The sequence below is a fragment of the Hibiscus syriacus genome, unplaced genomic scaffold (assembly GCF_006381635.1).
Source record: "Hibiscus syriacus cultivar Baekdansim isolate YM2019G1 unplaced genomic scaffold, ASM638163v2 tig00112959_pilon, whole genome shotgun sequence".
NCBI classification, from domain to species: Eukaryota; Viridiplantae; Streptophyta; class Magnoliopsida; order Malvales; family Malvaceae; genus Hibiscus; species Hibiscus syriacus.
In genome coordinates, this window is record NW_024063425.1 from 207,173 (window position 1) to 224,897 (window position 17,725).

Sequence of the window (17,725 nt, forward strand, 5' to 3'; positions counted from 1 at the left end):
AAGGGGCCATCAATTGCAAGGTGAGTATGAAGAAGAGATGAGCAGCAATTATCCAATAAAGAAAGTAACACTTGTATATTGATTGTGTAAAGAAACTGTGTATGGATACAAAACTTGTGTTGTTTATATACAACTTCTAACGTCTAATACAAGCCTAACATACTTCACAACTGATACTAACAACCCTAACCGCTAACAGCTTCAAGAAGCACCTAACTACTTTACTAACAACACCATGCAAGCTAAGCATGTATACACAGTAGCACGAGCAGCACAGCACCATTGTTGCTGACTCATCATGCTAACAACATGGAGGAGCTGATTGGTTGTTGCATGAAGAGCACACGCGAGTACTCTTCTGGACTTTATCTTGCTTTGTCAATGGATGAAGTTTAGTTTCTCTAGGGTTTCTGATGCAGTTTTGTATTTGGGTTTGTTGGGCTAGCTTGTGCTTGGTTTTCATAACCAGACTTCCTCGTAATTGGGTCTGCAAATTAGGTCGAGTAATATCAGTAATATGAGGAAAAGTGTTAATAGTCTTTATATTTAATATATCTTTTACATTAAGACTTTCTTTTTGATGCCTCAAGACAGACATTGTAGTTTTGGTTGTTGTATAGCTTAGCATGAAAAGAAAATGGTGTAGAAATATTTTTTCTTGTTAAGTGTTCCTCCATGGATGATTTCTTGGGGGAAGACAAAGTTGGGTGTGTTCATGGTGTTAATATTGGATTTTTGTAAATAAAGATCACATTCTTAAAAATTTATTACAAAAAATAACCTCCACCTGGCTTATTTGAAAAAATAACCTTCAAATCGCTACGTAAGAATACCGTATATTCTACAAAAGGTGTTTTAACCCAATTTAATTCTTGGAACAGTCGGTCGTCGTTTCGTCTCAGTAGCTCCCAAAACCAGACCTCCTCCCACCGACACTTCGAACATCCGTCTTTTTTTCCCGTCAAGGCAATCGAAGAAAGCAAGGAGGGTGTCGAAGACTCGTTGAACGCAAAGGAAGCGGAGCCAGAGGTGGAAGTTAGTGAGGAAAGCAATTTGAGCGCGATTGGAGCAGAGATAAAGAAGGCGATGAAGGAGAGAGAAGCGAATAGCGATAGCCTTGGCGGAGGAGACGAGGGCAATAGACTAAACTAACCTGTGTTTGGCAAGGTGTTGGGGACCACCGGCGTTGTCCTTGGTGTTATTGCTGGATCTAGTGTCTTTTTACTCACTGTTAATGTCGTTTTGGCCGAGCTCTCCGATCGGGTTTTCGCCGGTAAAGGCGTCCAAGATTTTTTCGGCTGAACCTCTATTTCAGTTTTCATTGTAAGATGTTACATGCCATTTTCGGGTTTGATAGTATTATAAAAAATAATTAAATTCATATGTCTTTTTAATAAATCTAATCTCAATTTTATTATGAAAAAGGAAAAAAATTTAATAAGTTAATCACTGATCAAATGTATTTCTTTCTATAATTTTTTAGATATAAATGCTAAATTAATTAAATTATTTCAAGTTAGGTTTGAATTGATAAAATATGTAAGTGTTAGGGATTAAATATTATTATTATTATATCAAGTTATATTAAATTTCTTAATAATGTGATTAAATTATATATATGTTCATGATTTTAATCAATTAAATAAATACACTTTAAAATATATTGTTCGAATTTAAAATATTTAAAATAACATATTCCTTTTACATTAGAATTACATATTATAATCACAATTAAAATTACACATCATATACTCCCTTCGTCTCATTAAATTTATTCTTTTTTTTCATTTTAAAATTATCTCATTCAAAATTTTATATTAGAAAAATTAATAAATAATATATATATATTTTTACTTTTATTTGTTATGTTATTTTATACCTATTAAAATAAATATGTCACAATCACATTTTAATAAAAACTTCTACATTTTTTTTCATTTTATATCATTTAACATGTAATCAAATTTATCTCCTAATCAATTAAACTTATAATTTATTAATTCATAAAGTGGTCTCAATAGTAAAAGAGAACGTTGATTTTTATAGAGACCTTAGGTTCGAGCAGCGGTGTCTGTAGGTATATCCGTTGTCAATAAGTTAAAAAAATATAAATAGATATTACCTTTTAATCACATCGTACTATTAAAAATACCAAAAAAATTTAAGGGTAAACTACTTGGACCACCCAACTATGTGGTTGGTATCAAAATGATCATCATTTTCAAATTTACGTTAATATGATCATTGAACTATTTAAATGGCTTCAATATAGCCACTAACCGTTAAAATCTAAAAGAGAGGTGATGTGGCAGTTCACATAAATTTGTATAATTACACATTTGATCCTCAATACTTGTATATTCTATTAATTTTATCCTAATTTTAAGTTAATTCAAAAAAATAATCCATCAATCAGGATGTACCATGTGTCAAACAATTATTAAGACATATTTTAATAATTACACATATCATAATTTGATTGGAGGGTTTTTTAATTAATTTTAATATCTTAACTAAATAAATTTTCTAACCAATCAGGAAAAACAAACATAAGTAAAATATTACTACCAAAAGGAATCAATCCGAGAACCTTGGGCACAAGATGGTAGAGATGCACAGAAGCCGGATTTCAATCCAATCCGGATCGGATAAAAACCGATCCGGTTTTTCCCCCAACCCAAAAATCGGATTTTAAAAAAATCGGATCGAATTTTAACCAGTTTGGAGGGTCGGATGGTGTAACCGGTGTAACCGGTTTCGGTTTGCAAAAAAACCGGTTTTTTTAAAAAACCGGAATTTTTCGGATAAAAATCCAGTTTTTTTAAAAAACCGGATTTTTTTCCGGATAAAAAACCAGTTTTTTATCCGGTTTGAAAAAAACCGGTTTTTAATCCGGTAAAAAAACCGGTCGTTCAATTTTTTCCCAAACCGGTTATACTATCCGGTTTTTAAATATCCGATCCGGTTTAAAAAAAACTGATTTTTCCAAAATCCGGTTTCAGATATTTTTTTAGACAAAATCGAATATTCGGATTTTTTGTGCACCTCTACAAGATGGGCACGCCTCAACTATTGAGGCAAGCTCAATATTTGTTATTTATCAAACTTGGGTATATATCTTGTTTTAAATTATACATAAAAAATAATAATAATTAATAAATAAATTATAGGATAAACTACTTAAATAACCACCTAATTAATATTCTTATAAATAAATTATTAGTTAATGCAAGGTTTAAAAATAAAAATGAGTTTAAAATTTTTGTATTTTAAAATTACTTATTTATATAATTATTTAAACAAGTTTTAATTATATACTTTTTTCTTTCTTATGTCTTTTGTTATCATTTATCAATTAAAAATAATATATGATTTAAACTTGTTTAAAAAGTTGTTTTACAATTATTTTTAAATGATAAATGAATAACAAATATTGTAAAAAAGAATATAATATAATATAAATTTGTTTTAAAATAATTATTTTATAAATTTCTTAATGATAAATGTAACAAACGTTGTAAGAAAAAAATAATATATAATTTAATTTTTTTAAAAATAATTATTCTAAAATTAAATGATAAATCAATAAAAATATTGTAAGAAAGAAAAAACATGTCTAATTTAAACTTGTTTAAAAATAATCATATAAAAATAGTTTAATTTTAAAATATAAAAATTTTAAACTCATTTTTATTTTTAAACCTTGCATTAACTAATAATTTATTTATTAGAATATTAAGCAGTCATTCAGTAGTTTATCCTATAATTTATTTATTAAAATATTATTATTTTTAATGTATATTTAAAACAATATATATATATAAGGTTTGACAAACAAATATTGGGCTTGCTTCAATGGTCGAGGCGTGCCTATTTTGTACCCAAGATCCTAGGTTTGATTCCTTTTGACACTAAAATTTCACTTATGTTTGTTTTCCTTTAAACATTGTCACCACCCGATTGAGAAAATTCATTTAATTAAAATATTAAAATTAATTAAAAAAATCTCCGTTCATGTTATGACATGTGTAACTATTAAAATATATCTCAATAATCAATTGACACATGTTGATTGGAGGATTATTTTTTGAATTAAATTAAAACTAGGACTAAACTGATAGAATATATAAGTATTAAATATCAAATGTATAATTATACAAATTTCTGTTAGCTACCACGTCATCCCTCCTTTAGATTTTAACGACTAATGGTTGTATTGAACCTATTTAAATAGTTAAATGGTGTTATTGACACAAATTTAAAAATGGTGGTTATTTCGATCTCAATCCTAAATGATCATCCAAGTAGTTTACATGAAAATTAAACTTATAGTCTATTAATAAGAGACATTATTTAATTGTAATTGATAACTCCAACCCTATCCATTTTGTGTGTATATATATATATATATATATATATATATATATATATATAGAACATAATGGTTTAAATTAGTAATGTCAGATTTATTTTAAGGACTGGATTTTCAAAATCTAAAACATATAGGGGATAAAATAATTAAGTCAAAATATAAAGACTAAATTCATAATTTATACACAATACAAATACTAATCACCAAATTTAACCAAATAGTAAAAACCTTATCTTTTTCCCTACACGGCACACACCCAATCTCCCCCAACTCAGAAAACAAGCTTCGTCCTTAAACAACAATGGCAACCCTTCATTTCACTCCACCTCCATCTCCTCCATTAATCCTCATCAAACCAAAACACCCCACAAAAATCCCGAAGCTCAACCCCAGAAACCACCATGGGTCACTTAGAAAATCCTCGGCACTGATAGCAAGCTCTTACAAAGTGGTATTGGAGCACCAAGGCAAGTCGACGGAGCTAGAGGTTGAAGACGATGAGACTATTCTATCGAAGGCGTTGGAGGAGGCTTGGACGTGCCGCATGACTGTAAGCTGGGGGTTTGCATGACTTGTCCGGCTAAGCTGGTGAGCGGCACCGTTGATCAGAGCGAAGGTATGCTCAGTGATGATGTTGTGGACAGTGGGTTTGCTTTGCTTTGTGTATCGTATCCCACTTCGAATTGCCGTATTAAGACCATCGTGGAGTTGATGATTGAGATGACTTGAACGAAGTGGAGTTAGCTTGTTTGATTTGTATTTAGAAGTTAACATTCCATTGAGGATTTATGTTCCCTGATCATGACCAGGCTATAATAGATTTTCCAATTGTTTTCTAGGTCACTTTCCATGAAAATTCTTGTGTTTTGCAGATCGAGGAGGAAAATGATGTTTGTTGAACATCCCCGTTAATGACCAGTGCGGAATTAGAGGCCTCCCGATGACCTTTTTTATTGATTATAGTATTTGAGGGTTTGCATACTTTTTTTTATAGGATAAACCATACATTTAGTATCTAAATTATAAAATTTGATATGTTTTAGTGTCTAAAATGTTAATTTTTTAAAACCATATCTACCGTGTAATTTTTATTTCGTTTTAGTATCTCACCGTTAAATACTTAACACATTTAGTACTTAAACTATTAGTTTAGATCTGTTTTAATATCTAAACTTTCATTTTCCCCCAAAAAATTAACGTTAAATTTTGAATAATGGTACTAGATTGAAACAAAAATTTAATTTTAGGTAGAGTTTTAAAAATTGAAAGTTTAGATATTAAAATATATCGAAACTGATAGTTTAGATACTAATTGTATAATTTACCTCTTTTTCTAATATAACAATCGACAAACCTAAGTAATTTACTAGAATCAAAGAGGTCATATTCATCAAATCTATCAATATATGATTAACATTCATGATCCTAAATTTGTCATTAATACTAAAGGTTTTTATATAAACCTCACATATCAAATTAAGAGACTTGTCTTTTTAAACGAGAGACAACTATCATCCTCAATATATTACTTTTTTTAAATTATCAATTACAACTCTCCGTTCAAATTTTAAAATAATAAATAACTTATAATCATCGTAACCTCAATGTTACCATCAACAATGTTCGTTTGATCATTTATGTGAGTACAGTATTCATTTAGCTCCTCATTATCCATCAAATCAATAGGTTCATGATGATTCTAATATCACCTAGCAATTGTCACCATCTTTCTCTTATTCAGAATCGTCACTAGATATATCTATCAAAATCTCAATAGCTTAAATAAGTGTTATCTTCTCTTGAAGTTCTAGAAGGTATGCATGTGTTGTCAATATATTAAAGAAAATTCTAAACATATACTACCTTAAAATCACCTCAAACATTTAAAAAAAATCGTCACGTAACATTGATGACACAAAATATATAGCCTGGGCCCTCATGCCTTTTCCCATCTTTCCATACCTATAGATGAGCAAGGAGAAAGCTTGGATTTTAAAGGCGCAGGACAAGGCGCACCGAGACGTGAAAGGTCTCTGGAGCCTAGACGCTGGGCGCTTTTCGTATGTGAGGTGCATCGTTAGTTTTTTTTTTAAAAAATTTGTTAAGCCTGACTGGTTATTATTATATCAAACTTTAGTATATTATTAGTTTGATAAGATTATATAAAATCCATTAGATTGGATTGACCCCAATGTCTAAAGGCCTACATTCTCTTCAATATTATCATGCATTTTCATAATTTTCTTGCCCAATTTTTTCTCAGCTGCCGTTTCACTTATTGCCAATTTTGAAACAAATGGATTCACACAACTTCCTTCTTGGAATAACGGCTGGTGCCTGCAATTAATCATGATGATTAATGCTATTCCTTAATCCTTGTGTAATTGATATCAATTTGTTTCTATTCCCTATTTTGATAAAGTTGCCATCATAAAAGGTTGAGACTTAGTATTTCATCTCCCCTGTTCTGGGCATTTTTTTAATTAATCTGATTGTTTTCTTCTAAAGATCTCTCTTCTTTAGTTTCAATACTTTCCAACCCTCGTCCCCCTATCTTCCTTTCCTTAGCTTTTGCTGTGGTCCCTCCTCCCGCACCTTCTTACTCAGAACACTTCTCCCTATCTTCCTTTTCTTTTGAAATTGAACCCAAGTTGATTATGTTTAATTCTGTTTTCCTTCAATTTTCTAGCCCCACTTCTCCTGTATTTTGTTTTTCCTGGACCAACTTTCATCAAAGGCAGGAGGCGCACACCTCCTGGCGCCTCTTGTAAATCGCCTCGCCTCGCCTAATCCCAGGCGGGCACCATCTTCATCGCCTGGTTGCGACTCACGCCTAGGCACGCCTTTGAAAACCAAGGGAGAAAGGTTGTTCCTATAAAGGATCTATGTGTGCAAACAACCTGGTAAAAAAGGGAGAAAACTGGAGTAAAGAAGAGAGTACTTGCAACTTGCAAGTAAAGAATTGAATGCTTTGGGACAGCAGAGAGCAAGTGATTCTCCCTAGGCCCTCAAACTTTCACTTTCGTTCTGGTGTCACCACACCTTGCTTAAAGAGAGGATAGGGTCCTTTTAAAAGTCCCCACAACAGTCCCATCTTCCCTGAAATCCAACATTGCATGCTTTCAATGGAACCAAAGGCTGCCTAGCAATGATTAAGCCATCTCTTAGGAAACACAAGAAAGTAAAAAGGTTCATCAGATCAGATAAACAGTAGGGACATTTTTCCTACAAACTAATCCTACGTGGTAGTCTCGAGTTTAGACATTGTTATGCTTAACCACATCACCTACTATTAGAGTTCTTTGTGAGAAGCATAGCAGTTATAATTAAACACAGACATCGCTACCATTAAAACGGCTAGTGATATTACAAACAAACCATTTTAGAAAAATAAACCTAGGTTGGTCGGGTAGTAGTCAGCGTATCAGTGGTTACCATCGCCGGATTAGTTTTCGTCATTGTCTATCGGTAGTAAGCCTGCTGATATGCCGGTGCCAGACCGTTACCGTAGCCCCCGTATGTGGGATAGTTCATGGGAGCTCCAGGGTATGGACAAGCGAGGGGAGGAGGGGCTGCTTCAGGTGAGTAAACATAGGGGTTGGTGGGTGGGCTCCTGTTTCCGTACATGGCAGGCGGGGATGGGTATCCCGGGACTGGAGTGGGGTACTGGGTATGCGAGGGAGACCTTACGAATGGAGGAGGTGCAGGAAAAGAGGAGACGTATGCATTCGTCATACGGCCAGCTTTAGCTGGAGGCATAGGACCGCCATTACTTGCACGTGTTCTCTTGTTAGCAGGGAATACAACTGGCTTTCTCTTCTCAGTCTTGCTCTTCTCTAGCTGCTCAAGGCGTTTCTTGAGGTTTTCAGGCAGGAACTCAGCCTCGAGTTTGTACTCCTCAATGCACTTGATGACAGCTTTTAGTGCTGATTGCTCTTTGCGTGCGGCAAGTTGCTGCAAAAATAAAGAACAGACATTGTCATCACAAAAGCGATAGATGCAATGACAGCACCATCAATCCATGCTGCACATGCTTTGTCATATAAAAAAAATCACATTTTAGTTTATTTCAGTTAGCAGGCAAATATATGGCTGAAATAAAACTGCTTACAGCTTACAGCAAACCCCAGGAGAAAACCCTTGCATCAAACATTCAATCGAATAAAAAATGGATAATCAAAATCGTAAAGAGAAACAAATCATCAGAATGAGTACCACAGCCCGGCCAGTATTATTGGGATCATCTAAGATAGAAGATGCAGCCTTCTTTGCATCCCTCAAGAAACCTTTCAGCAGGGGTGCAGGGGGGAACTTGTCCACAAGGCCAACTTCATAAGTAAAATGAACAGCATCGAGCTGCTGTCCCTTGCTGATCAACTCTTCAATCATGTCTATATACAATAATCGAAAGTGTTATAAACTCAACCTTATAATTGTAAATTAATGGTACAAATTACTGCAATTTCATACGGCAGAAATCCATGTTTGAGTTATGCAGGATACACCACTGGTTGCAAGTCCAACACTGATGAATTCACATTTCTCTCTCCAACAAACTACCACAACTGTCAGCTTTAAAAATAAACATAACACATATTCAACTCCATGAACATCTGCTTCACTCATCTTAAAATAAGGTATCGGTTCTTAATCTATTTGAATCATAACTAATCTCAAACTTTTCACGACATGCAGCATAAGGTTTCCAATTGCTAAAATTGTGTCTGGAAATTAGTTCCCCTAACTGTCACCTGAATACAGACCATATATTCTCCGAAAACCAAAAGCAATATTGTAACTATTGGCAATACTCAAATCAGTCAAAAAACAATGAGCAAATTACACAAGCACAAACCATTTTGAAAGCATGTAAGATAGCAAAAGAACAGGCTCATGTTTTAGCTACACATTAAAACAAAAACCAGAAGCTAATCCACATCCCAGACAATAATATACTTAACTATGCTAGTCAACTATTACTCAAGCATACCGTTATGCCTACAGACCTCTGATTCAAACCCTCAAAATACATGGAAAAACTTTCTACGAAAGTGAACATACAGACATCTAGCACACAAAACAGGAATCCGAGGCCGACTCTAGATGAAACATAGCTCATGAAATGTTCTAAAAATCTTATCTTCACAACCAGAGATGTACTGAGGTCAAATTCTCATATAATTTAGATATCTTCTTTGTCTTTTATATTATATTGATAATCTGTTTTGCCTCCATAAAATTTTATAAGTTCATTCCTAACATAAAATCATTTGTCCCTGTTCACAACAACAATAGCGTTCAAATAAATCAGCCAATATAATCACTATCATCACACCGTCACTGTTAAACATAAAAAAGGAAAGTCATACCAGGCATTTGATCGCCGAGGCCGAGAGAAAGGGCGAGTTTGGGCATTTGTTTTCTCCAAGCAGAAGCAACAACAAGCTTCCTATAAAACTCCAGATCCTCTTTCTTAACAATCCCAAACGTAACCAAATGCTGCAAAAAGGTATGAACATCAGGGGTTTTCACATTCTCAATTCCTCCTCTCTCTTCAAGGCTCCTTTTCCATGTCTCCGCGATCTCTTTAGCCTGCTCCTTCATACTAGGCGTGACCAACATCCTTGATTTTCCGATCACCGGATCGACCACCACAGGAATTAAGCTTTCGAGAATTAAAACACAAGCCCAAGCTAAATCACTTCCTGCCTCATTCCCTCTTTTATCCACCGGAAATACCTCTGAAATGGCCCCCATAACGAATCTCGCCGGATCGATGCATTCCGATAAAGCTGCAGGGATTTTCTCTCTTAACAAATCGAGTTCTTTCTTTTTTCCGGCGACGAAGTTCCAGAATTTTTTAGCTTCCATTTTCAAGCACAATGACTTCAGGTGTTGCAATAGGCCGTCTCCGTTGTCGACCTCTCCGTCCGGATTCTCTTCGAGTTCGTCGCTAAGTGTTCTCATGGCGGCTTTGGTGTTGAGCTCAACTCTTCTGAGCGCGATCTTGACGCTTTCCTCGACGCTGAGTTCGCGCTTCTTGAGTGAATCGAGTGAAGCCTTGGTCTCCGAGTCTAGCGTCTCGATCTTGCGTTTCAAGGTCTCCGACTGCTTCAACAGGTTCTGCTCGAGCGAGTTTATGTGATCGGAGAGTTCTTTCCAGAGGAGAGTGCAGCTCGTCATCAGAGAGGTCTGTCGCTGGAACTCATCGAAACTCGGCTGCGCCAACTCGGTCACCTCGCCAGGATCGGGGATCGACCCCATGGTTGTTGGTGAAATTCGCCTCTTTCCTTAACTCGTTCGGTGACTCGGTAGACGAAAAGCCAAAAAAAACGAAAGAAAGAAATTAGAAACCCTAGCAATGGAGAAAAAACGGAAGTAAAAAGGCTGAAGAGACGATGACGTGGGAGCTTCAAAAGGAGACACGTGTAATGGCACCGAAGGAAAAAAATGATGGCGAGCAATGAGTGATATAGTGCGTAGGATAATGAGTAGGCATATAGAGTGAAGGGTGCGTAGGATAAGGATGAGGATAAGGATGAGGAGGTGTTTGGTTGTCAGTGATAAAAAAAACATAAGAGGGTGGAGTGCTTTTCGCAAAGATCGAAGTGGAGGAGGAAAAAAGTAAAGAGACAAACAAGGAAGGAGGGAAAATGCTGGGAAAAGTAAAAGGAAGGCAAGTGGCCCGGTTGGCAGTCCACGTACCCACATGGGATGCGTCAGGAAAAAGTAAAAAACACTTGTGGGAAAATAATGGATAAATGAATTATTATTATTTTCTAACTTTATACAGGTTAAGGATTAAACATTATAGATATTAGAAGTATAATTATTTAATGTTAAAAGTAAAGATTAAAAATTATAATATATGATATTTTAGTTTTTATTTAATTGTGATGCAGTTACTGATGGTTAGTTATCGTTAGATTTTTAACGAATTGTTGATGTGACATAGTAGATAGGTAAACTACTCCGGTTATCATCGAATTTTAGACGTTATATCATTTATATTATTGAATTTTTAATTTTATTAATTATAACACTAAATTTTAATTTTCATTTTAATTATACCATTGGACCGTTAATATCATTAACAAACAGATCAAAACGATGTCATTTTAGTGAGATGTCTATATTAGTAGTCATCAACCACGTCTTCAGTTATGTCATCATGCTGTTAACGAGTGAACGATTCAGTGTTATAGTTGAAACAAAAATCAAAGTTTAGTGATATAATTGACAAAATTAAAAGTTCGATGGTATAAATAATACATCTACTAAAGTTCAATGGTATTTGATGTAGTTTACCCTAGAAAATGGATTAAATTAAAAAAAAAAAAGATAAATTACACATATGTTCACAATATTTGAATAAATTTTTAAATTTTTACTGAAATTTTTAAAATAACAAATTGATTGATACTATTTTATTCTATAAATCCCTCTAAGCAGTTTCTTCATTCCCTTACTCCACAACGCCCATTAAAACTTCTTTCTTCACTTTTCCTATGCCAAATCACTCTCTGTTTGGCATCCAAGAAAATGTCACTAACGGCTTCATTTTTTTTCTTTTGAACTTCTTTTTACTTTTGATAAAATACTACTTTTTAATAGATAAAATTTCAATTTACCCACTTTTTAAAATATGTTTTCTCCTAGGCTCCCATTGTTGTTCAACTTGTTTCTGCTTATTCTTCAATCATATATGCTCTTTTGCAGTAACCTTCTTATTTCTAATTATTAACCATTAATAAAATAACATAGTAAAATGAATTTTAGAGTCTGTTTGTTTGGAGGAAAACTAATTACGGAATTGGTTTTTCCCGAAATCACTTGTTTGTTTCACATAATTCGTTTTTCAGAAAATGCTTTCCACTGTTTGGTTGTAAGAAAACTGGTTGGTCAACGTAAAACATTTTTCTGATCAACAGAATTTCTTGTGTTTTCTGAAAAATGACTTATGATCTGACTTTTCGTAAGTCATTTTCCGAATTTTTCACTTCAAAGAATAAATACTAAAAATAATTTTATTTTATGAATTTAATATTAATAAAATATTTTAATATCATTTTAATCAAAATATTAATTATTAAAATATATTTATTAATATTTCTAATAATATAATATTATATTTTTAATATTATAATAAAATAATCAATTATATTATAATAATATAAGATATTATATTTTTATTTTAATAATATATAATAAATTATTAATAAAATTTATATTTTTTATTAATTTAATAGAAATAATATTATTAAATTATTAATAATGAATAATATTATTTATATATTTAATATTAATATAATAATCTAATAATATTTTAATAAAGATATTTAAAATATAATTAATATTTTTAAAATATAATATAACACTATTACTTTAATAAATAATTAATATAATTTATATATTTTTATTTCAATAAAATATATATCAATATTAATATTTTTATTAATAAAATTATAAAAAAATATTTCATATTAAATAAATTATTTTAATATTTTAAAAATAATAATATTAAGTTTTATGATAAATAATATTATTTATTGTATTTAATATTTGTAATAAATAATTTTTAAAAAAAAACTCATCAACTAGTGAAAAAAATATTTAAACAACATCTTCCAAATATCGTAAAACATTTTTTTAGAAATTTTTTTTCAAAAAAATGTAATTCATTTTACGGAAAACATTTTCCGAAAAACGTTTTCCAGAAATATAATTCATTTTCCAGAATTCAATTTCCAGAAAACTAATTACAATCAAACAAACAGACCCTTAATTGTAATTATTTGAAGATAAGCAAAAGAAAATCTCAATTAAAATCCCTAGCTTTACTGTTCATGGATTAACTTAAACACTTCAAAGCAAATAAAATAAGAAAATCATATAAATTATATTCATATTCGGCTCTTGCTTTGTGACTTTCTAGATCGGCGATAGAGATTCAATGGGAAGAACGATGAATATTCGTCACTAAAACTCTAAAAAGATACACCACCACCATGACGCCGCCCCATTGAGTCGAGAAAACCAGAGCTTATTCAATGGTGACATTATTACTGGCATAAAACCATGTTTCCATCTTCGACACACTATTGACCAACAAGGTTAATAGATGGGGGTAAGGAGACAATAGAATAATCATAAGGACTATGTGATGATTTAGGGACCAATTTTTAATTTTAAAATTTTGTGGGAAAATAAAAATTAACTCAAACATTAGTGGTCATTTGTATAATTTATCGCTTTTAATTTTACATATTCATCGGTGGCACTACCGAAGGGAAGCGGGGGCGATTTGCTTGGCTCCCAATTGTTGTTAATCTATAGAAGTCATTAGTCTCGGCAATTTGTCACTCAAAGGAGTTTTGCTCTTCGAATGATGAACCTAACACAAATGGCAGGCAAGGGGCAGCAGAGGAACCACTAACACCGGTGGAACCCTATGGGCCATGGATTTAGGTGTCTCATAGGAAAAAGAAACCCGTTGTGGAGAAGAAGACCCTTAGTACGGTTGATCCAAAAGATAATCGAGTGCAAGTGAGTGGCTCACGATTTGTGGCGTTAAGCATGATGGAGGCCGATACACATACAGCAACAGTTGATATCCCTACCAAGGAGGAGAGGGCCGAGTATGTGAAGGAAGTTAGTCCAAGGGAGGTGACTATGGGAAAATCTGTGAGAACTAAGAAGGATGCCATAAGGAATAAAAATGCACGAACTGCGGAGACCGATGAAAACATGAATAAGCAGATGAGCAGAGTTTTAAAAAACGGTCCGCGACCGCGATTTCGGCCACGATATAGCGGTTTCGCCGCCGTTCGAGTTACCCACGACGGCCGCAATCATGGTAAATCCGAAATAACCGAAAACGCGACCCCGACCGCGATTTGAAACCTTGCAGATGAGTCAATCTATACTAGAATTAATTCCAGTAATGGAAAAGACGTGGAGCGAAGTTCCCAAGCAGCTATAGAAATGTACAATCATGATGGCGTTGTGGAGATAGCATCCATGGAGCAAAATTGAGACACTGTGCAAGTACGTACGATGGATAATGGGGGCAAACACACTGTTGTTGTCATTACTGATGGTGAACATCGCAATATTCTGTAGGATACGAACGGAAGGAATTTGAAGGGGCCTGCTTTGAAGAATAAAGCTCGGAATGTGATGGCGATGAAAGGGAATATAACGAAAGGGATGAAAACCAAGGCTAAAGACGGATCCAAACTATCTAAAATTCTCCTAGCTGATTCGGTTAATACGTTATCTAACGACCTCAATAAAGTAAGCTCGAGTGTACTCCCAGAGGCCTCTAAAAATCCTCAGAACATGGCTGAGCAGGTTCATTGGAGAGAAAATGACTCGTTTGAGGTGGACAGGGATACTACTCGTCTGGCCAATGGACGTTATTTTTCTGTTTGTTCATTCATGGTTAGGACAATTTTTTGGAACACACAAGGCGTTCTTTGCCTTATTTTTAACCGCTATTTTAAGATGCTATTGAAGAATCAGAAGCCAGATATCATGGTGATATTGGAACCTAGGGTGAGTGGAGCTCAAGCTGATAAGTTTATCCGAAAATCGGGTTTTAATTCTTCCTTCAGAGTAGAGGCACATGGCTTTTCTAGAGGTATTTGGGTGCTTTGGAAGAGTACTGTTTCCCAGGATTTTCTCGTTATCTCTAATCAATTCATTCATGGTTACTGTGTGGGCTCTTTCACCAAGAGGGGATTTTTTTATAACTTTCGTGTATGCGAGTCCCGATAGTCGTAAGCGAAGCCAGGTCTGGGAACAGGTGGAAGCCTTAGCCCCAGATTCTAATACTTCTTGGGTCCTTGGAGGAGATTTCAACGCAATTTGCAGTATGAAGGAGATGAAAGGAGGCTCTGGAAGAAGACACTTCGTCCTAAGTTCTGCGAGTTTTTATTTCGATCTGGGTTAGTGGATATGGTTTTTAACGGTCCCCATTTTACGTGACAGCGTGGTGATTTGTACCAACGCTAGACCGATGTGTGTGTAATCCTGTTTGGTTCGAAAACTTTGATTCTACTGAGGTTATTCATCTTCAGAGGATTGGCTCGGATCACCGACCAATAATGCTTATAACGAATGTGAAGAGTCCACAAGGATAGTCGTCCTTTCCGGTTCTTGGAAACTTGGAATGATCATCCAAAATTTAGGGATTTCTTAGATGATTCCTGGAACAGAAATATTTCAGTGTTTGATAACTTTTTGAGTTTGCAAGAGAGATGTCGTGATTGGAACAAAGAAGTTTTTGGACACATTGGCAGAAGTAAGTCTCTTCTACTTGGCCGGATCCGAGGTGTTGAATTGGCTCTTGAAAACAAATAGTCAACGTTCTTGTTGGACTTGGAGGAATCTTTCAAGCAAGAACTTGATTTGGTGCTTGATCAAGAGGAAAAACTTTGGTATTAAAAGTCGAGGAGTCGATGGATTAGCAATGAGGGTCACAACACTCGCTATTTCTACTCGATCACTTTGAATAGACGTCACCGTAACGCTATTTCTATGCTCCAGGTCGAGGATGATAGATGGTGTGATGATCCAGATGAACTTCAGAGTCATGCAGTTCGGTTCTTTCTGAAGCTGTTTACCTCTGAAGTTCGATGGATATGTTCGAATGAGTTCATGGGTGGTTTCCAGCAAATGGGGGAGGAAAGTCTTAAGCCCCTAACGCGTGATGTCAGTCTCGAGGAGGTGAGGCAAACTCTGTTTATGATGGATCCGGAAAAAAGAACGTAATTCAGACCAATAAGTTTATGCACGGTACCCTACAAAGTAATTAGGAAACTGTTGGTTAATCGACTGAAACCTTTACTTCTGGACTGGGTCTCTCTTAGTCAATCTAGTTCTGTTCCCGGGAGGAATATAACGGATAATATAATCCTTGCACAAGAAGTGATCACTTCAATGAATATTAAGACTGGGACAAAGGCTTAGATGACAATAAAAGTTGATTTAGAGAAAGCGTATGACCAGTTGGAATGGGACTTTATAGAAGAAACACTCATTAATTTAGGGCTCTCTAGCAAATTTGTTGGGTGGATTATGTGTTGTGTTAAGACGGTTTCCACATAGATTCTTTAGAATGGGGAAGTTTCGGAAGCTTTTACCCCTACAAGGGGTATTCGGCAAGGTAATCCCCTCTCACCATATCTATTTGTCCTCTTCATGGAGAGACTTTCGCATGCTATTAACAAGCGAATGGAGAACAACTGATCCGCAACTTTGTGTGGAATTCAAATGGAGGGACCAAGAGTTTGGCCTTAGTCAAATGGGAGACAATTAAACTCTCCGTAAAGGAGGGTGGTCTAGGTTTTAAAGACCTTGGTCGACAAAATCAAGCCTTTCTAATGAAGAGAGGGATGCAATTAATTGAAGGAGATGACAAGCTGTGGATTAGAGTTGTACAAGTGGAATGATCTTGTGCCGGTAACCATTACTAGGAAGCGAAGTTCAAGGCTATGGCAAGGTTCGACACTGCCCTTTTGCTGCGAGCATTTGGAGGGCGCTAATCCAATCCGACAAGCAGAGGGAGTTCATGAATACTCCTATACAAGAGTAGCTCATCAATAATATTCACGGCCAAGGTAATTTTTCCTTTAATGATCGTCACTGGGGCCTGTTATTTGTTGTTGTTTGCTGGGATTTATGGAAGCGTAGATGTAGCATTTTGCTGGATAGTAGCTATGTGGAACAATCCGATTTTCTAGCTAAGCGTTTTAGCTTCAAGGAAAGTATTGTCTCAACACTGATAGAGAACCTGGGGAGATCCGATATGGACAAGGCGATTGACAGGTGGAGAAGACCTGCTCCGAATTGGATTAAAGCTAATGCCGATAGAGCAATGAGAGGGGCATTGGGAATGGCTGCCGTAGGAGGAGTGCTGCTTGATCACCATGGCAATTGGATTCGGGGTTTCTCTAGAAGTATTGGAATCTGTAATGTTCTGAAAGCCGAGTTGTGGGCTCTCCATGATATATTAGTGATGGCGTAGAATATGGGGTTCCGAAAGGTGGAAGTGGAGTCCGTTTGCAAGAAGGCAGTGAGCTCAATTAGGGATGGTAGTATGATCGAACCCGACAGGGAAACCCGAAACCCGGTCAAGTTTGGGTTGGGTCGAGTATCGGAGATTTTTTCGGGTCAGGTTCGGGTTCGGGGCAAGGTATCCCCGCCCCGTCCCGATTATATATATATATATATATATATATATATAATATTTTATATTTTATATTTTATATTAATTATATATATAATGTTTTATATTAATTATATATAAAATATTTTCGGGTTCGGATTTGAATATAATATTTTGGGTTG

At 34.8% G+C, this 17,725-nt stretch overlaps 1 protein-coding gene and 1 pseudogene across 1 annotated transcript; one reads left to right on the plus strand and one right to left on the minus strand.

Moving 5' to 3' along the window:
- Positions 1 to 4,645: 4,645 nt before the first annotated feature.
- LOC120184868 lies at positions 4,646 to 5,101 on the plus strand (annotated as a pseudogene).
- A 2,672-nt stretch (positions 5,102 to 7,773) lies between these two features.
- LOC120184870 (FRIGIDA-like protein 4a) lies at positions 7,774 to 10,704 on the minus strand. Its single transcript, XM_039189236.1, has 3 exons — positions 9,742 to 10,704; positions 8,588 to 8,763; positions 7,774 to 8,326 (listed from the first exon to the last, which is right to left on the minus strand). Exons 1-3 carry the CDS (start codon positions 10,634 to 10,636, stop codon positions 7,835 to 7,837), a joined length of 1,563 nt encoding a protein of 520 aa, XP_039045167.1. The 5' UTR covers positions 10,637 to 10,704; the 3' UTR covers positions 7,774 to 7,834.
- Between the last annotated feature and the right edge of the window lie 7,021 nt (positions 10,705 to 17,725).